This window comes from Halichoeres trimaculatus, unplaced genomic scaffold, assembly GCF_033239565.1.
Source record: "Halichoeres trimaculatus isolate MK-OKI-2021-1 unplaced genomic scaffold, fHalTri1.1 fHalTri1_scaffold_20, whole genome shotgun sequence".
Lineage (NCBI taxonomy): Eukaryota > Metazoa > Chordata > Actinopteri > Labriformes > Labridae > Halichoeres > Halichoeres trimaculatus.
The window spans coordinates 13,774,438-13,794,807 of NW_027437198.1; the positions used below are offsets into that span (position 1 = coordinate 13,774,438).

The 20,370-nt window shown below is 44.3% G+C and overlaps 3 protein-coding genes across 3 annotated transcripts; 1 reads left to right on the forward strand and 2 right to left on the reverse strand.

Annotated features, from left to right (window-relative positions):
- The first annotated feature begins 408 nt into the window (after positions 1–408).
- smdt1a (single-pass membrane protein with aspartate-rich tail 1a) lies at positions 409–2,139 on the forward strand. Its single transcript, XM_074696041.1, has 3 exons — positions 409–607; positions 856–1,020; positions 1,913–2,139. Exons 1-2 carry the CDS (start codon positions 452–454, stop codon positions 991–993), a joined length of 294 nt encoding a protein of 97 aa, XP_074552142.1. The 5' UTR covers positions 409–451; the 3' UTR covers positions 994–1,020; positions 1,913–2,139.
- Positions 2,140–2,328: 189 nt separating this feature from the next.
- On the reverse strand, positions 2,329–3,819 carry ndufa6 (NADH:ubiquinone oxidoreductase subunit A6). Its single transcript, XM_074696040.1, has 3 exons — positions 3,640–3,819; positions 2,665–2,780; positions 2,329–2,553 (listed from the first exon to the last, which is right to left on the reverse strand). The coding sequence occupies exons 1-3, from the start codon at positions 3,776–3,778 to the stop codon at positions 2,422–2,424; spliced, it is 387 nt and encodes a 128-aa protein (XP_074552141.1). The 5' UTR covers positions 3,779–3,819; the 3' UTR covers positions 2,329–2,421.
- A 480-nt stretch (positions 3,820–4,299) lies between these two features.
- On the reverse strand, positions 4,300–15,462 carry triobpb (TRIO and F-actin binding protein b). The gene is made up of 13 exons (XM_074696039.1): positions 15,055–15,462; positions 10,632–10,688; positions 10,293–10,361; positions 10,104–10,193; positions 9,743–9,852; positions 9,011–9,452; positions 8,388–8,640; positions 8,146–8,257; positions 6,901–7,060; positions 6,635–6,724; positions 6,014–6,100; positions 5,536–5,721; positions 4,300–5,460 (listed from the first exon to the last, which is right to left on the reverse strand). The coding sequence occupies exons 1-12, from the start codon at positions 15,058–15,060 to the stop codon at positions 5,560–5,562; spliced, it is 1,638 nt and encodes a 545-aa protein (XP_074552140.1). The 5' UTR covers positions 15,061–15,462; the 3' UTR covers positions 4,300–5,460; positions 5,536–5,559.
- Between the last annotated feature and the right edge of the window lie 4,908 nt (positions 15,463–20,370).

A 20,370-nucleotide genomic window follows, 5' to 3' on the forward strand; every position in this document is an offset into this window, starting at 1 on the left:
TACAATTCCAAAGATGTCAGAAAACTTGCTATTTAAAACGCTAAAAACATCCTCTAGTGTAAAATTTCCACTAGAAGTCAAAGTTTCAAGACAGTTATAGATAAAGTCCAGCAAAATAGATCATTTTTAAATTCTGAGCACTTAATAATTTATGATTTAGTTTATCTCCATGTGATTTTTGGGGGGGTTTGAAAAACAACTAAATAATGAGATAAAAACCATAACGAGATTCAGAGTAGAAATGAGTGTTACCGTCACAATAATGAGGAAGAAATTCTTAATTACGAGATTTAAACATTAAGATACAAACACAGATATAGGGATAAAAATGGCAAACATTAAAATATGTATCGTTAGAGTGTAAATATAGCACAGGGTGGCGCTGTTGCGGCTCTCCATCCAGACCATTCCTCCTGTTTTCCGCGTTGCTGCCGCATCAAACGCTGCCAACATGGCGTCGGCCCTTGGTCGCCTGGCCCGGCTGTCCGCCCTCCGGAGCCTCCGCGCCGCCCCGATGAGCCCCTCCACCGGCCCGGGGAGGACGGGGACGCAGCGCAGGTCAGTCGTGACCACGTCCTCCGGCGGAATTCTTCCTAAACCTCAGAAGGTGAGTGTTGTTTTGGTGTCTGTGTGTGAGTGCGCGTGTGTGTAAATCACTGCTCAGCTGTTAAATTAAGGACCACTCGAGCGGACCTGAAGGAGGACATACAGGCTAAAGCAGTGAGCTGGTGGAGAGGAGGTGACAGGGGAGCTCCTTCTCCCTCTTAATCCACCCTGAGGGTCTTTCTTTGTTACATAAGAGAAAACAGCCTGACCTGAACTAACTTGGTTGATATTGTGCTGGTCTCCATGCAGACCTCCTTCGGTCTGATCCGGATCGCTCTGGTCGTGGTACCCTTCTTGTATGTGGGGACTCTGATCAGTAAGAACTTCGCGGCACTGCTGGAGGAGCACGACATCTTCGTCCCGGAGGATGACGACGACGATGACTGAGGGGTCCGCAGACTTCCTGCTTATCAGGTAAAAACACCTGCGGGGCTTCACCTGGAACATGGCAGGGTACGCACACACAGACGGAACTCCTGGAGGTACATGATGTGGGTGAAGTGAGGACACTCACAAAGAGAACACCAGCCTTGACTTCAAACTCCCACAGGTTAAGTTTATAAATAAAACTCTAATGATCTGTAAAAGATTGTCATAATTATCAGATGAAAGTCTATTCTTCCCTAACACTTAGACTTTTCATAATTAATTAATCCATTTTAATTTAGATTTACAATTCACATTTTTTAGTGTCATTAGCATTTTAATCTCACCAAAACTTGTAGTTGATTATGTATAACTCATGATTTTGACTTTTAATTTCATTGTTTACTTTCAACCTCATAATTTAGACTGTAACTCATGAGTCAGTCTTTTTATCTGTTAATTTCCATTTTTAAATAATCTAATTTTTAATCTCACTTTTTGGACATTTTAATATCATAGTCACAACTTTTTATTGTCATTATTATGGCACACTTTTTCCTAACATGGCTTTAATCTCTTATGCCTCATTGTCCTGTATACCTTAATAAACTAGAAGTGTTTGACTGTGGTACAGTATTTTAGTCAGTAGATGGCACTCTAGGAAGCAAGCAGCTGTTCCACTGCACAGAGGGTTCAAGACAAATATAAAATAAGATTAATTTAACTATCCCTGATAAACAAATCCATCAAAGTTTGGTTAAAAAATTAGTAATTGTGCACATCACTGTCAGTATTCTCTTCTTCCCTTGATTTAGCTGAACTCAATTTTACATTTTTGTTGCATGTTTGAGTATTCTCAGTCAGCCAGAGTTAAGTTTTAAAGAAGTGTTTGTTTAATAAACATGACTCTTAAACTCCTACATCCTTTCTCTTTCCTCAGGTCATCTTCCTGGGTCACTAGCCCCGTGATGCGTGTGTGAACCTGTCAGCACATAAATGCCTTCCTGTTGTCCCCTCTGCTGTGTTCAAGTCGCCTTCTGTCCACACTGGGTTCAGGGTTTTTTGCTGTTATCTTTATCACAGGGCTGTACCAGGCTGAACATATCGTACTGTATCTGCATGCACTATTTTGGTCCTAATAAAGGGAAGAATATATAAATTACAACACATGTTGGCAATAGTATTTGTTTCCTCAGAACGGGTAAAACTTGACGTAGCATGTCTCGTTGCTTAACCAGAAAGAGCTGTTAATAAAACCACCAGCAGATTAAGTTTTCAGGGGCTTTTGGTTGATATATCCTTTAAAAATAACTCAGAGCAATGTCTGGTACAAAAGACGAGACAGAAGTCCAGATCTGTGTGTATTCAGATTGTATTTACAGTAAAGGGGGACATCTGTCACACTGGACACAAGCAAGGAGGGGTCAAAGGTCAGCAGACAACTACAGTTCATGGGTCGTGGCCCCGGTAGAATTTGGACAGAAAGTCAGTGGGACGAGCTTCCTCGGTCTCGTGGAAATATCGCATAATGTGAGTCTTCTGCTTCCAGACGTGGATCGTTTCCTGCAGCTCCATTTTGCCCTGAGGTTAAAAAATGAACATCAAATATATAAAACACAGCAGTGAGGGACACAAGGTACACTGAAGTTAATTAAGCAGCCTCAGAGAAGCAGGAGGAGGAGGTGTTGTTACCTTAATGACCAACATGTCAATCACACGGGGATCAGTGATGTGCTTGTTTTTGTCAAACATCTCTCTCACTTTGTCTCTCCCCTGTCGGGCTGTGATGTCCAGCTGAAATGTAGCCACTTTGGAAAAGCAGACACAAACAAAAGTCATTCTTTGTCAACTCACTGACTTTGTAATTTTTGCTGTGGAAAATGTAAAATAGGGATCTGATCCATCAGCATGCAGTAAATCACTACAACTGACACCTATCCTGCTAATAACACTCAGCCTTCTTCCAGATGTGTTTAATGTTTCTGATCTATAAACTCATCCTGCTTAGAGGAGACAGACTTCTATTCACATACTAATTTAGTCACTACAGTTTGAGAAGTATGGAAAGAAAACAAACATTTTTCACTCACACCAATTAGAATATTTACCTGTGAACAAAACGTGTCAAATGGGAAACAAACTGTTCCTGTATTGTACTATGACTTTTAATGCGTATGGTTTGGGACTCCTCTATTCTGTTGGAGTTGGATGTCATTCCTTTTATGATTCAGAAACAAGCGACAACACTCCACGGATGACACCAACACATACAGTAATCTGTTTAATATCACTGTCTGCCATCATTTATAGATCAGTCGGTAGATATCATCCTTCCTATAGCTGATCTGAGCATTGGACTTGCTGATAACCTCTGCCCATAAATCGATAAATCAGAAGCTTTGACACAGGTGTTTACAATGTTATTGTTTAAGGAGCTAAATGAACGCGGGATAATCTACGGTTTCTACGGCACACAGTTAAAACTGAGCCGATAAAATTTTCTGACTTGTACATTTCCTATAAACACCGCCAAGTCTCTAACTTCATCAGCCTGCTATGTGTTTTGGTGAGCTTTATCTTGTCAGCTGCCCAGGTTCACACAAACTCGACCTTGACGCGGTCTCTTCTTCTTCTCCTCTTTCAAACAGGTAAACCTGATTCACATACCTGTGTTCGGGACCTCTCGGTACCAGGCCCGATACAGCTCCCGAACCCTGCGTTTGGCCTCGTCAAGGTCCCTGCTGAAGATCGGTTTGACCACTTTGAGAGCTCCAGCTGAGGCTCGAGTGGCCGCTGTGGACGCCATGGCTGCTGGAGTTCGTCTTTTCCGGTTTCCCTAACGGACAGTTGACAGTTTAACAATGCGATGCTGCCGCCTGGCGGTGTGGATGGATCACTTCAGGAGGGACTGGCGGCGGTGTGGTGCGTCACAGAAGAGGGTAGATCATTTTACTCTAGGATTTTACCTCGTAATATGAAAAATTTCAGCTCAGAGTTTCGGGACTTAAAACCTGAAACATAAGAATTAAAAAATATCAAACAGGGACTTTGGACTTCAAACTAATCTATTATTCCTGAGTGAAGTTCTCCTCCATGTCTCAGGGGGAAAATAACTCTGTGACATTTAAGAAAAAGTGCTATACAGATAACATTATTGTTATTATTATTATTATAATTTTTATTATTATTATCATCATTATTATTAAATCTAATAATTGATAAATATCTTGAGTCAGTTCTTGTCTGCAGACTCAGGTGTTAAATACAACCAGTGAACAAACAAACCAATGTGTTTTTGTTGAACTTGTTTTATTGATTGCAAAATGTTTATAATTTACAAATAAGCTGATACAGGCTCTACAGTACATTAAATATGAAAATGTTTCAAAAGGCAGGTAGATAAGTCATCATATCACAATTCTTACTGTCAATACAAAATTTGGCTCATTAATGCAACACTTGTATGTTTTTGTTGTGGCAAAGTAATGCCGTTGATAATCGGGGAGGCTGAACATTTGAAATGAAGACGTGTTATCTGGGACAACATTCATTCAACAGCTTTAACAAACATCCTGCAGAAAGTTGAGCCTGATTCAGCCTCTGTGTAAACACAGAGCAACTCTCAGTTCAGCCTGAAATGAGAAACTTTTGCTGTCTGGTCCTGTTTTAATCCCAATATTTTTTTTCCTAAAAAAACTATGAAAGCAAACTTTCAAGTTAAAAAATGATAATTACAGCAAAGAAAAGCTTCCATTTCTATAGAAAATGTGCCCTTTTCAGAGTAAACATGACTCATAAACTGTACAACATAAAAAACAGAGATGACAGTAGCTCATAGGTAACTGTTGACCTCAGATGTTTCAGGCACAAACACAGAAGAAATGAAAAATCAACAACAAAATGTATGAACTCTTTTTTTTATATTCAACAATACCTGATAAAAAAAGAAAAAAAACATCTCACTCCATAAAAGTTCCAGTTTTCAGACCAAATGCGCACTCTTAAAGAGCTAAAATAAAAAATCAAAAGTGCAGTTTTCTAAATGTGTTGCCTCTTTTTAGGGCCTGTGTCCACTCACTGCATCTTTCTCACACTGACAGTGTTTACCAAGCCAATGAAGTTTAGCTCTTTATATTTTCTTGATAAAATCTCACTGAATAATGCACATATGAGGAATTATAACAGAATGATCAGTCACTACAGGATGCAGAAGTGATGCGGGACAGTTTTTGTAACCTATCAACAGAAAGCAGCTGTGAGCTGTGCTCTGAGACTCACAGTAGCTGCTAGTACCAAAAAGCTGTTATTAACGGACACAGACCCTAATGACACCAGCTAATACCTACTCTATGCTGCTCATTGGCAGAATGATTGAAAACTAAGGCACTATCACGGTCCCCTCACAACCAGAACTGAACCAGTCCCAAAATCCTCTCCTCTGCTCCCCCTATGGACCTCTTTGATTCAGTCACCAAGGTGCAAACACACCTGCAGGGAGAGAGGAGCGTTAGACACAAATTACACATGTGAACAATAAACCAGACTTTCAGGGACAGTCCTCACCTGTTTGGTCACAGCAGCAGACCGTCAGTGGTCTAGGCTGTTCCCCAGTCTTTGTCCCTCATGCAGAGCAGCCATGGCCAGCCTCAGGTGGTCCTTCAGACTCTGGATCTCCCGCTCGCTGCGGCCTTTCATCCCGCTCAGCTCGTCCTGCATCTCTGTGTAACGCTCACAGGCCAGACGCTTCTCCTGCTCAACACAGAGACACAGTCAGTCAGAGGTCTTCTCCTCAATCTGCTTAATCCACTCCAGGTCACTTTCACTGAGACACACACAGAAAACATCACAGATTTTCTTCTTTATTGTTTATGTTAACTGTTATTGTTAATCTTTTAAGAGATTTTGCATGTCTTACTGTCAGACCCTGAAATAAAACCTAGATGTAAGGATTCCAGGATTTCACCTCCAAGAGAAGAGCTCAGAGAAAAACACACAAAGCCACACAAACACTGTCTCCCACAGTGTCTCTCAGTCTCAGTACCGTGTTGAGAAACTGCAGTTCGTTCCTGAGGCAGCCGATCTCTTTGTGTAAGTACTCGATCTCGTTTTCTTTCATCCTGAGGAGAACCTGAGAACAGAAGAGCAGAGTGAGGTTTGTCACTGCTGACAGAGAGTCAGAAAAAAAAGAAGACAAACATCTCTTCATAGCTCTAAATCTGTGTAATTATCCTCTGAGTCAGTCAAAGCTTTCAGTCACTTTGGCTGATTTATGAGCCTCAGTCTCTGTGATTCACTTGATTCAGGGTTTGGGTTGGTGACTGTTTATCATGATGTTCTCTTTGTTTTCTCAAAACTACAGAATCAGAAAGAGCTGTTGTGTTTCTGGTGTTTAAGGTTTTGTTACAAAGAATCTCAGAAGACCAGAGATCTGTTTGGATTATTTCAGATTTTTCTGACACAGCTGCTCCTATAGCCAACAGTTTGTGTTTCTCAGAGTTTAAGTCAGAAAGAAAACATCGAGTAAAAACAGTCCACAAAAGAAACACATCGAAGTTTGAAACCATGAGCATGTTTGGTCTGTGAGATCTGAGCTCAGAAACCACTTTCAGTTTGCGTGCACATAGAAACCGAGAGGTCATGATGAAGCATGAAAGGCTCTTACCTCTAGTTCACAGGTCGCCTGGTCTTTGTTGTGCTCCTCACCTGTAGATCTCAATCTGCTGATCTCTTCGACCAAACGCGTCTTTAAATCCTGCAGAGGAAAGAAAACGTCCCAAGGATTTGAGCATCCACAGCTCATTGGTGCATGTTTTCTGAGAGTGGATCACATGTTTGATTTAGCTTTAATTAAGTCCTCATTCATTTCACACAGTCCACAGAGATGTGTGTTTATATTTCAGACAAACTCCTGACAGTGAAGTAACTCACCTGGTTCTCTTTCCTCAGCTGCTCCATGTCTCTCTCCTTGCGGCTGATCTCCCTCTCTCTCTCAGCGTTGTTCTGCTCAGCTCGGTTCAAGTCCAGACACTTCTGAGAGTACTGTTCTGACAGCCCGCTCAGCTCTCTCTGCAGGGCCTGAGACTCCAACCTGCAGGATGGATTAACAACACACACAGCTGAGCTCAAGCAGTGGCTGAATGAACTAAACCAAAAGCCCCGTTTCCCAAGCAGTCCGGTTTAGATCAGTACGGTTTGGTACGGGTTGGATCGGTTAAGCTTGGTCCTGTTTGGGTTTCCACAGCCAACTGTGCACCCTTGTGGTAGGCGGTGTGTAAGCTGGATGCTGACAGCTGCTTTAGTAACATAATAGTGTGACGCCATAGCAGCGCGAAACAGTGTACCCCACTAATAAATCCAGCAAAGAACAGAAGCAACTCAGTAAACAAAGAGCAAGACATCCAGCATTCTGTCCTCTTTGTGATTGGCATGTAGCTTGTTGATACACAGTGCAATCAAGCTTTGTTTCAGAGACGACTGTGTGCCACCAGGAGAAATACAGCCGCTGTTGCACGCTAAGTGACGATTCTTTCGACCAATCAACGGTTTGTTGTGTTGTAGCTCCTAGTTCCAAGATCGAATGTGTGTAGTCTGGCACCCTCTACGAAAGAGTGCCAAAAAGTGGGACAGCTCATCTCGATTATTTGGGGGTCTATTCTGGGATTAGTTAGTAGAAACACCGTAAATTGGGTGCCGTGCCGAGACGAACTGCTTTGTGGAAACGGGGCTAAAGTGTTTTGCTGAAGGTTCAGACCAGACGCTGACTCCTTCAGCTGTGCAGAGAGAAATTTAGTATGAAAGCTTCTTTAAGAGTAAGAAAAATGCTGTTAAAAAAAAAGCAAGTACGTTTTCTTGTCCCACTTTCATGAGGCGAGCGTTTCCTCCTGTGGTTTCTAACAGTTTTTCTGCTCGACACAATAACCACAGAAATAAGGAAGGGCACGCAGAGAGCACAAGGCACCAAGCAGGCAGCACAGATACCACAGAGAGCAGAGCTCAGCAGCTGAAAGCGTTACATCACATCAACCTCTGAGGTTACAAAGAAAAGTAGTACACGAGTGAATCCTCCATAAACGCTGAAGAGGAACGTAAGGCTGATGTGGAGGAAGAATAATCATCACACGGGACGGCCAGCTGTTCATCTCCTCTGAGCTCTCAACATTTAGGGTTTCTTACTTTTGTTGGGCTCGTATCGTCTGTGAGTCCATCGTCCCGCTGCTCAGCCTCTTGGCTTTCTCCACCTCCCTCTCCAGCTCCTCTTTGTGCTTCTTCTTCAGAGCCTCCATCACTGAAACACACATGATCATTACATGACAAGACAACCCAAAGGGATTCAACATGTCTGAGAAGGTCCCATCTGAAGGTTCAGCACAGAACTCCTTTGACCTTTGACCCCTCCCGGTTAGAGCCCTGCTGACCTCGTGCGATGTCCCGCGTCTCCTCCAGCAGCAGCCGCTCCCTCTCTGTCTCCAGCTCCCTGATCTGGCGCTCGTGCTGCCGCTGCAGCTCCTCCAGAGCCTGTCTGTGAGCGCGCTCCATGGCTGCCAGGCTGCGCCCGCAGGGAGTCTCTGGACCACAGCCACCCTTCATCACCCCACCTTCTCCTCCTCCTTCTCCTCCTCCTCCTCCTCTTAATCGTAGTTGCTCGAGTTGCTGCCTCAGTGACACCACCTGTTGACAGAGGAAGGAGGAGGTAAAGCCTTCTGAGTGACGGGGACTGGAGCGGGTCGTTTATAACAAACATGATCAGTATTTATCACAGAGTGCACACACACTCAAACACAGCACACACAGAGACAGAGCAGACGTTAAAGCCGTGTTTTCTGTCTCATCCTCTGTTTTCTCCTCCTTCAGGTCAACTTTTAAAGTTCAAGAGCTAATCTCAGACAGGAAACACGGCTGAGGAGCAGAGCAGGTCAGAAAAACAAGAGTGTGTATTAGCAGGCGGAAAAAAGAGGAAGGTGACTCCATCCCAGCAGATGAAGAGTTAATTTGCATTTTATGAAATTTGCAAATTAGAAAAATCTTCTCCACGCACTACCTCCCTCTGCAGCGTCTCATTGGCTGACTGGCTGGAAGAGCGTGACCCCACAGGTGGTAACGAGCTCATCTCTTTCAACGGCATGCGCTCAAACTCAGCCCACTTCCTCTCGATCTCATCCTCCACCCGCAGCCGGGAGTTTGATCCCCCGCTCGTGCTCTTCCTTGAGAGCACGGCCTCCCATGTGCTGCTGGTGTTCCTCTCCTCCTGCCACTGGCTGTGCTCCTTCCCCTGCCCCTCGCCCGCTTCCCTCGGACCAGACGGGAGGGAGCCAGACGAGGCAGGGACGGGAGACAGCTCCACGTACTCAAACCTGCGCTGTGTTGGAGGCGCAGAGGCTGGAGCTTCTGGTGGAGTGTCGGCATGACGGGACAACGGGCGACGAGAAGAATGAAGGAAGCGAGAGTGGGAATTCTCTTTATCACTGCTGCTGTCAGGTAATCTGAAGGAGAGAAAGAAAAAAAAGGAAAAAGGTGTTACTGTAAAAAAAATAAAATAAAACAAGGCATCATTTAAAGATCTAGGTATACAATGACATTGATGCATGTCTTCCATGCAGCAAACTGTTTTAAAAAATGCATCAGAAACATCTCGTACATTGCAGGACGAAGCTGTTTCTGCAGAGCTGAAAGTGTGAAAATTAATCGGAGAATGGTTCTGTTTCAGCTCTTTCTGGCTGAAGACTGTTCATGTTTTCCTGCTCAGCTTTAATATCTAATGATCTGTATTTACTGTGTGAGGTCAGGAGAGCTGCTGGGCCGTATGCACTTCTTTAAAACCTCAATCCAATTCCTCCTGATCCCCGCCGTCATGGCCGAAAGCGTGAAAGCAGCTTCTCGTGTCTGGAAAACAAAAGAGGAAAAAAAAACGTGTTAAAGAGACACAAAGATGAGACAGAAGTGGAATGAGATGAGGAGGATAAAGAAAAACTGATAGAGAGAGAAAAGAAGAAGAGATCCTCAGAGAGATCAGAGAGGTGTGATAACAGAAACACCAGCAGCAGAAACTGAGAACGGGCGTGGTGAGAGCTGAAAATGAGGACAAGAGGAGAGGAATAAAAACAGAGACACAGAGGAGTAACAGATATCCTCACCTGAATCTGAAAGCCATAATTCTTCTCCACATCAAACTCAGACACCTTCACACAGGATTTCAGGTCAATCTCACCATCCAGGTCGTCTTTCTGCTCAGCAAACACAGACAGACTCAAATAAAGTTTACACAGAGAGGCTGTCTGTTCCGATTCGATCGCTATTATCCTTAACATATGAACAGGACGTACCTCCTCTGCACTGGAGTCTCTGTAGTACTTGAGTCCAGCATCAGTCAGAACAAACCAGTGCTTCTTCCACTGCAGACACACAGAGCAGGAGTCACAACCAGGACAGAAATTAAACCAGCAACTAAACATCAAACTGAAGCTATAAAAGCAGCAGATTTATTTAAGAACGCAGATCAGCAGAGTGTGAAGCTGATCAGCAAGAGAGAGGACACCTGCTGAGCCCCTCAGTAAGAACCAGGATAATCTGCAGCTATCTCCTTACACTCAGCCTTTCTCATTAAGACAGCACACATAACGACTTCAGGGGGGACTCAGACGTTCAGTTTTACAGCAGCATACCTCACCACAGTCGTCCAGCTTGGACATCCATCCCTTCTTGAAGTTGAGGAGGTCGGGCTGTGAGAGCAGAGAGGACAGAGAGGACAGCGTCATGCTCAGTCCAAGATGTTTCAAACACAAGCATGAGGCTTCAAACATTATCTGAGGAACAGGAGGATATCAGGGCGGAGCATCCTGGATTTATTCTATCTGTGTGGAAGAATTCAGCAGGTTAAGCTGCTCATTGTGCAGACAAACCACAGATACAAAGCTGCTCATGACAGACGAGGAGGAACTCGTTTTTCCTACAATGCATGTTGAAACTAGTGAGCCACATCCAGCTACAGGTGCATGCTTTGTTTAGGTTATGTGACAATACCTCTTTAAACTATATCTCAGACTAGGGATGCTCCAATACTAGGGATGAGAACTGATAAGATTTTGTCAATACCAATGCCCTTATCGATTCTGCTTATCGATCTGATTCTTTATCGATTCCAGTATCAATTCCTGTTGTAAATTTTCTGGGTACAAAAAGTAGTTTTACAGGTTTTCTGTGTCAACATTTAATTGAGTTTATACTGTAAGTGAATAACATGTAATTGGTCCTTGAGTCTGGATATTTCTGGGCAAAATTAAACAGAAACAGGTAAAACTTGCACACAATGTGACGTTGATGTACTGTGTTGTAACATATTAATAATTCAACTAAGCCATCTAGTGTCTCAAAGTGGTTATAGCAATCGTTGAAGTTGTTTGGAAGCTTTCCGTAGTTATGAAGTCAGCCATGAGTCTATCATTTGCCTGTTAGCTTTTGACATTTGAAATTCTCAGTATTTTTTACAAAGAGTTGATGTGATATGTTTCTGTGATGAAAGGTGAAATTCTATTCTGAAGCTGAAGTTATACTGATATATGCTAACTACTAGCATATCAATGCGGTTTCCCATATACGTTGGCATCAAGCTTGCGCTATTTTGTTATTTTGGTAAATAAGGTGATTTATACCATTTCGAATGTAGTGAATATAAATCTCATGAGAGAGAGTAATGTACATTTCTTTATGAAGTCAGTTCTTCAGTAAGAACTGACTTCATAAGGCACAATATAAAGAATTGATAAGGGAATCGTTAAGCACAAAGGTTAGCGATATCAATAAATTGGAACATTTCTTATCGATTCCCAACAGGAACTGGTTTTCGATTCCCATCCTTATCCAATACCGATCAGTGGTATTGGTGTATCGGTGCCCCTCAAGGCTCGATCGGTATCGTGGGAGGAGATCAAGTAGCAAAAAGAGCTGATTTAAAAAAAAAGGCAGAGATCTGTTTGCCTAGATCACCAGATCTAGGCAAACAGATCTCTGCCTTTTTGTTTTTTTGTTTTTTAAATCAGCTCTTTTTGCAACTTGACTCTAAATGTTACCTCTGATGCACTTGCTTTGTTTTTACCAGTCTAGAGGGTGTAAAAGTTCACATTTGTAAATAACTTGTGTACATTGTGAAGTACATGTACATTTTTTGATGGTACATAAATTTAAGTAATAAAAAACATTTAAATATTTCATAGTTTAAATACATATTCATATCTGTAATTCCATCTACTCATTTTTTGCCTTTTACCCAAAGCATTACCAGTCTTATCCCACAGTAGGGCATGAAGGTTATTATTGAACGCTAGTATTGGAACGGTATCAGATTGGTATCGGTATCAGTCGATACCAAAGCCCGGGTATCAGTATCAGTATTGGTATTGATAATGGTATTGGAACTAGAAAAGTTGGATCGATGCATCCCTATCTTGTACACAAGAATACATTTAGATGTCCATTAGCCTCAGATTGGGAAGAGTGTGAAGATGCCCTAACCATATTCATATATAAAAACCTAATGACGACAATTGAAGGTTTTTTTTCTGCATGCACCTTCACAGGAGCATGACACAGAAAAGAGCAATAACTGCAAAATAGACACCCTCGCATGAGGTGTGAAACTGACAAGGATGGAGGAAGAGTCAGTGTGTGAAACATCAAAACACATCAGGCAGCATCAGCTGCACACAGAGGAAGAAGAAACACTAGTGAGGTGCCTCTAAATGTGGTGATCCCAGATTAAGATTAAGCAACTTTTCCACCAAACATTCCTCCTCCTGCTTATCTTTCTCTTTCTCCCACAAGTGTGTAAACTCCTAGCTTCTTAAACTGGCCTGCATTCCTCCTGTCGGTGTTTTCCTCTTTCTCTCTTTCTGATAACGCTTCATTTTGTTCCTCTGTTGTCTTTCTAAAATGACTCCCCAGCCTACACTCTCCTGTATTTATGCTCAGCTCCTGGCTCCGGCTGCATTCTTGTGAGCCACAGCAGCAGTCAAATGAGTCAGCACATCTCTGCAGGCCTGCATTAAGTGCATCGTCATATCGAGCTGGAGGATTACAACATCTGAAGACTACAGCAGAGTTTAAAACGCCTCTCCCTGTGTGTCCACATTTCAAACCTCAGACATCAGAAGGATTAATGAAAACTGCAGTCTGTTAGTTTCAGTCTGATTTACAACCTCTCCTCATTGTGAGGCTGTACCGGAGCTCTGATGTGTCAAACCTCATCATACATGAATGTTCTCAAGTCCACACAGGCCCATGAGCGAGGTCAGTGAGCAGCCACAGAAGGTCACACAAAATAAGGGCAGCATCTGTTTTGAACAACATTAACGCCATAAAGAGTTCCCTGTCATGTGCTCTCAGATCAGTGACCTCTCAGGGAGAATCAGAGGAGGAGGGGGAGGAGGGTCACACGCCGGCGACAGTTTGACAGAAAGTGTGCTCTAACTGACTACAGCTCCCCATGACGGCTGAGGAGTAGTGTGTGATGTTTCCATGTTATTCAGGATGTTTACTGCATTGAGTGTGACTCTGATCATTACATGTTTACCAGAAATAAACATAGAATTTATCCAACTCTGTGTCTTTTGCTTGTGCCTACCACTACAACTGTTTTAAACAAGCGTTGCATGTCAAAAGAACTCCCTGATGGCTTAGGTAACATATCACCAAGAGGGTTTTATATTTAGGATACCACCTCTGAGCTAAGCATGCAGGCGCAGGTAAGCAGACCAGAACTGTTTTGTTGTGTGAAAGGCTCAAATCTAAAGTGAGGCTGACAGTGGGGCTGGGCTTGGGAAAAAATGATATTGCAATATTTTTGTTTCCTGTGTTCTGTATTGCAGTGTTTTCTAAAGTTTACTGCTTTACCCTGTGAATTTTCCCCTGACTGTGCATGCTATTTAAGCTAGCAAAGAGTTGTAATCATATCGATATCCATAAATTACTGATACTGCTCTCTAATATTTCCTGCACATAATTCTTCTCACATCAGGTCAGACTTTTTAATATGCGCTCCTGCACTGAAGTTCCATCTTTTGAGTTTCCCGCCGCAGCCAAACAATATCACAGGGATGTTTATCAAATAATGAGAAGACGCACAGTGGCTCAGATATCTGCTCTCCTCTTGCCTTTTTTGTAGGCTTAAATATTTTGCCAGAGATATAAATAAATGAAAAGTAATGTTTAGAGACATTTTAAGAAGAAGCACATATCACATATAACGCATAACCTTGCGTTATGAACAGTGTGTAAGCACATAGCCCAATGACAATTCTGAATTGATATACTGTGCAGCCTGAGTTGTGAGATTGTCAGGTAGTGAGCACTCATGCCCCGCTTTGCAGGAAAGAATAGTTACATGAAAACAGAGAAAGTGGCCAAACTGGAACTCCTGAAAAGTGAAAATGCTGTAAGTGCAGTTTGTGCACAGATTTCTGCATCCACGCAAATGTAGTAGAGCACTGTTTCTGTGAATAATATATATTAAAATTTGAAGATTAATTTAATTCACAGAAGAAGACAGTGGTAAGAACTGCTTTAAGTTACTCATATTGACTAAAAACACATTTGAAATGTAAAATAATGTTTTTAGAAATGGTTTACCAGCCTTCATGTGTGTATTTGAAGTGCTTTGTTGGCGAAGTGTGTGCAAACAGGACGCGTGTGTAACAGCTTGCTGTAAAATGTCTCACACACACTCACACACACACACTTCCTACTACTGTAAACAACAGGATAGGGTAAACACATCAAATCAGCACACACCTGGATCACTGACTGATTTTTTTATCGTCTTTTCCGACTCGTAAGGAGCAGAAATGTTTAAATACTTCATATTTTAACACATCTGTTTGTATAGATGTACATTAATCTGACTAATGAAGCTTTTTGCTCTCAGCGCGTGCACACCCCTCAAACCAAACAGCCGTTAAAGTACGTTAATGACGACAAACCTTTAAATTAACGCATTTAACCGACACAATATACGTTAATAACCATTACTCATCAAAAATACATCACTTATTTGGTGATTTATGAATTTTTGAGTGTGTATAAGGTGCGACTTACCGTCATGATAACAGGATCCAGGAGGTGTTGGAAAAAAAGGGCAAAGAAAAGTACCGTTACCTCCTGAAATAAAATCGACTCTGTGTTTGTTTCAGGGTCCGATCTAGAGGAGCTTTAAGAGCACTTTGCGAGAGGACTCATCGGAGTTATGCGGACTGAGATAAACCCCCGCCATTCATCCCCATGTTAACCTAATCAGGCGAACCGCCAACGTCCATGATAGAAGAGCCTGTCTCCAATCTGTGGGGCAAAGTGCATCCACACGACAGACAGGAGGAACCCGAAGAGTTTCACAGGGATCAATCCAACAGTCTGGATCCAGGCTTTGATATGAAACTTAAACTTTTGACTCTGTTCAGTCTCTGCTCGCTGCTCGCTCTTGCTCTCCCTCTTCACTTCCTGGGCGGATCCGCGAAGATCGTTTGAGAAAACATGCCGACCCTACAGAACCACACGGTGGATCTGACGTCTCACTCCCACTTTTTCTTAAGGGACCAAATCTCTTTATCATCTTTGGGATCACAAACAAACGCATTCTGACCATTTCAAGTTTTACAAACACACATAACACATTTAATTCATAAATGTCAGTGGATTAAAATAATTTCACATAAGGAACACACACCCCCTCTCTGTCTTGGTAGCTGTTGGTTTCAGCTCAGGAATTTCAACACATGCCCCAGCAGACCACATTGACAAAGCTCAGTCAGTTTCATGAAATGCCTGAAGGGTGTAGGTGAAGTCTGCAGACACACAGCAAGCAGAGGGTTTAAAGGAAGGTGGAGGTGGTGCAGGCATGTCAACAGATAAGAGTGCCAAGTGTAAGTTTTATGATTATAAACTAGATGTGTGTGTGAACACTGGGAGCTGACGACACGTCTGGTCAATATGTAACAGAGAGATACCATATAGTGAAACCAGCTCTAATAAACATGCATTGAACCATGCCAGCTGCTGCTGCTGGGTTTATTATGTCCACTATAAATATATGGGACAACTGAATTATCTACATGAAAGACAGTTTTTCCCTCACACACACACGAAGCACATGTACGTTTACAGGTTTTCACTGTATACAGACTGGTTGTGTCACATACCTGCATCTGTTCTGATCCGTGGTGATAGGAGCTGCCCTCGTCTGCAGTGGGACTGCCTGAACGCTGCAGAGGAAATGCGCTCAGTTAGCGGGATAATCAATGTCTGATTGAGCAAACACAGAAGCCTGCAGAGTTTCTGTTGATGTGGTTAAGCATTAACATAATGTGTAGGAATAAAACCACAGAACATGAGCCCTGATTCCTTAAAAAGATGTTAAACCTTGCAGAGCACAAAGCTGCTCCACACAGAGCACCTGATTAAAGAGATTTATACGGCCTGGTGTGCTGGTTTTTGGGTCTTGGTGACAGGTGGATGCCAAAAGCTGACTCCTTTACTAATCCAGTCACTGATCTTAATCTCTAGGAGTCTGATAACTCTGTATTTGCCAGCCTCTGGTTCAGTGCCACCCTTCAATCAACATGTGGTCAACTCAGGCACCAGTAAGCCAACAGTCTAAAGTCTAACATGTCCACAAGGCTTTAAACTTCACACATTTTTTTCACATGCTTTAATGAAAGCGCGCCTACCTGCAGAGAGGTGGATGAGTAAGCTCGAGATAGATACCCACTTCCACCGCAGTGCCAGTCTCTGTCAGCATCCCCACTTTCCTCCCACTCTCTGGACGGATGCTTGCTGAGGGAGTGGCTGAAAAAGCATGGACAGGTTATTAGTTTCAGAGTCTGCCGTGGATGAATCCATCATGTCCTCGTCTTTCTGAGTCTTCCTCTGACCTGGCTGGTTTGAAGAGTTCTTGTTTTCGAGGCATCTGTTGGTTCTGAGTCCGCCCACAGGGACCTGGTCCGTCTCTCTGTTGGATCATTCTGACCTTGGGCACGTCAGCCATTATGACATACTCCTCCCTGGTCCTTCCTGTAGACCCGACCGACAGCTGGCCGGACTCAGACGACTCCATGGAGCTCTGGGAGGAGGTGTACCTCTGCATCTGGATCTGAGGTGATGGGCTCCATGCATGGTGGGCGGGACTCTTGTTGTTCCAGGATGGGCTTCGGTCCTCATGACTGAGTCTACTGGTCCCTGACCTGGTGCTGCCGGGCCTCCTGGGTGTCTCCAGACTAATGGAAACTGCTCTGCCTCCGTTTGAGGTCAGTCTTTGAGGTGAAGCAGCTCGAGATGATGAGGAGCTGCGATGGGAGTGGCTGGATGCAGGTTTCGAGTCTTGGTTAGTGTTTTTTCTTTTAGGGGAATGTCCGGACTCTCCATTCATGGTGGTCCTGAGGATTGAATATCCTGGAGCGTCACTGGTTCCTTTCCTACTTGGAGAGGAGTTTCTGCTGGTGTGATTCTTGGTGCTGAGGGAGCTTCTGGTTTCTGTTTTCCATGCTGAGCGCTGCTCCAGAGCTTCAAAGCTTTTCCTCGATGGCAGAGAGTTAAAACCACTGAGACCTTGAGGTGAAGCGATCCTCTCGGTGTTTCGCAGCATCGACTGAGAAGGAGCTTCAGAGCTTCTCCTAGAAGGGGATGTGGTACGTCTTTCGTGGTTACTGCTGCGTGAGGATCCACTGGTGTCTGTTTTCCTCAGCTGATGCTGGGTCGGGGTTTCATAGCCTCGCCTTCCAGGAGGAGAACTGCGACCGTCTCGACCTCGGCTGCCCATAACAGGACTGGATTCAGTCTTTCGGAGCACAGATGGACTTCTGTTGTAGCTCGGCCTGGGTGGAGGCATGCTGGAGCTTTCATCTTCCACATCCTGGTCGTTTGATCCGTTCCTGGCTGTAAGGTTACGCAGCAGAGCTTGGTTTTCAATGTCATAACCCTCCCTAATGGGAGAGCCGCAGCGTCCAGGGTGACCGCGCTCCCTGAGGGAGAAAGTGGACTCAGATTTACGAAGAGGAGATTGGCTGAAGGAGCTGAAAGTCCTCCTCGGTGGATCGTCTCGTGGGCTCGTAGAAGTCCTCCTTGATGGAGATGAAGTTCGACTCTCTCGTCCACGTCCAGGAGGAGATCTGGTGGTTTCATTTTTGCGTGAAGACTTTTGGTCTGGATTGTAGTCTCTTCTTGAAGGAGATGAACTCCTGCTCTCACCTCGTCCCCCCATAGACCCTCTGACTTCAGGTTTTCTTAAAGCACTCCTGAAGTCTGACACAGTGCTGGACTGAGCTTTGAAGGAACTTGCAAATGATTTGAAGTTTCTTGGTAGAGTCCCTGACTCTAACCGTCCCCCATGAGTGCTCTGTAAGAAAGTTCTGGACCCGGGTTCAGTCCCTCGAGACTTCCCTCCTCCATCAAAGTTCCGGGTGCTGAGTGAAGTGGTGGACTCACTGCGTCTGAAAGGTGAGGTTCCTCTGGACGGAGATGAAGAGCGACTCTGCAGAGCCGAGCTGAGCCTGGAAGACTCGAAGCGTCCTGACTGCTGATAGGAGGAGACGTTTCCTCGGCTGAAGCCTTTCCTCCCGGCTGAAGCCAGCGACTCAGCGATCTTAAAAGGAGTAGGACTTGGAGAGCGAGGCCCTACTTGTGCTTCAACTTCTACTGCAATTTCATACGGGTCAGGAGGAAGGATTTCCACCTCCTGGTCCAGAGGGTCCATTATCTGCCTCTCAGAGGCCACACCCAGGTTGGGGTTCCTGAAGGGGATGGTGTCTTTGGGCTCCACGTTTCTGCCGCTGTAGAGAGGATGTCCTCTCTCAAAGTGTCTGTAAGGAGCGGGGGGGCCGTTGTCTCTGAGTGAACGGGTCCCTGACGCCCTCCCCAGAGAGAAGTACCCGCTCTCTGGCCTCTCCTCTTTGAACCCTGAGACGGAAAGAGAAAGACGTCACAGCTCAGAGGATCCACCGGAGGTTTCCTGACCTGGACTCAGATATATTGTATTACTGATAATCGCTGTGGACACCTCAGCTGTGACACTGAACGGTTCTGCCAGGTAAAGAACACCTTCAGCTGTAACTGGATATCAATGGGTAGAGTGCTGTAAGTCATCATGTAATGAAGGCTCAATTCACACGCCGTACTATCTGTTCAAATGATAACCATCCCACTCCCTTAGAGGTTAACAATCAGGATCAAGAGCCTGCACAAGGAAGTCTTCACGTACCTGTTTGTCTGTTGAAGCCATCCCTGCTCGGCGCTTCCTCCATCCAGGCCCGATGATTGGGCCGATGGGGTCGAGGGTCAAGCCGGGTCATGGTGGGTTTTGTTGGACGGCGACGGATCGGAAGGTATTCGTCCTCTGCGCTGATGGAGCTGCTGAACTCTTGGTAGTCACGACAGCTACTCCAGGAAGTGAGGAGGAGGGATGAGCGAGGAGGAGCGGAGATCAGTAGGTGACAAATGAAGGACGAGCGTTACTCTAACAGCTGATTAAACTCAGCACTGATACCAGAGTCCGTATCAGCATCCCATAACCCCTGAAGTGTGATGGAAAACATCAGCAAGTGTGCAGCCGAACTATAACCAAAAGATAGCCTCAGAAATCATCTGCATTATAGAAAATAATCATGAGTTTGATGTATGTTTGATAATTTTTCTAACAGTGTCAAAGAAGTCTTCAGTCTGAACCAAACCTCACATCTAAGCATCAGTGAGTAAAAACTCCCACAGGAGCATCTTTGTGTGCTCTAATGACTACAGAAACAATATTTTTACATCTTGTAGGATAAAGAAACGTTTCTTGAACATTATTATTAAACCCTGGACAGTATTACTCCTCTTCTCTTGCTCCTAAACCTCCTCTCCACCTGCGCTGTAGTCCTACCTGTCGGTGCTGTCGTCGTCTCCGTCACAGATGAAGAGCTCACAGTCTGGACTCAAGATGCACAAAGAGCTCTCCACACGACCCGCTCGGCCTCCATTCACGCCACAGTAGCTGCTCACCACAGACAGACCGTCAGAGTCCTCCTAATAGGGTGACAAGGTGAGACAAGGGCCAATCACAAAGTCTGCATCCCTTCCTGAACCTCAGAGGAAGATTCAGGACACCACTCCAGAGTCTCAGAGAGTGAGGATGATGAAGGTTTAGATGAGTTGAAGGCAGTCCATGACTTTTACACCTGCCTGCCCCTCCTCCTCTTCTGTCCTCTGACACACACACACACACACACACACACACACACACACACACACGTTCAGGCTGCTATTGGATCAAGGCAACACCTCTGTAACTGGACCCGGCTCGTGGCTTTTCTTCATTAATATTTCATCTGTTTTTTTCTCAACATAAACCCTGACCCTGAAACAGACGGTCCCAAAAACAGCTCCAAA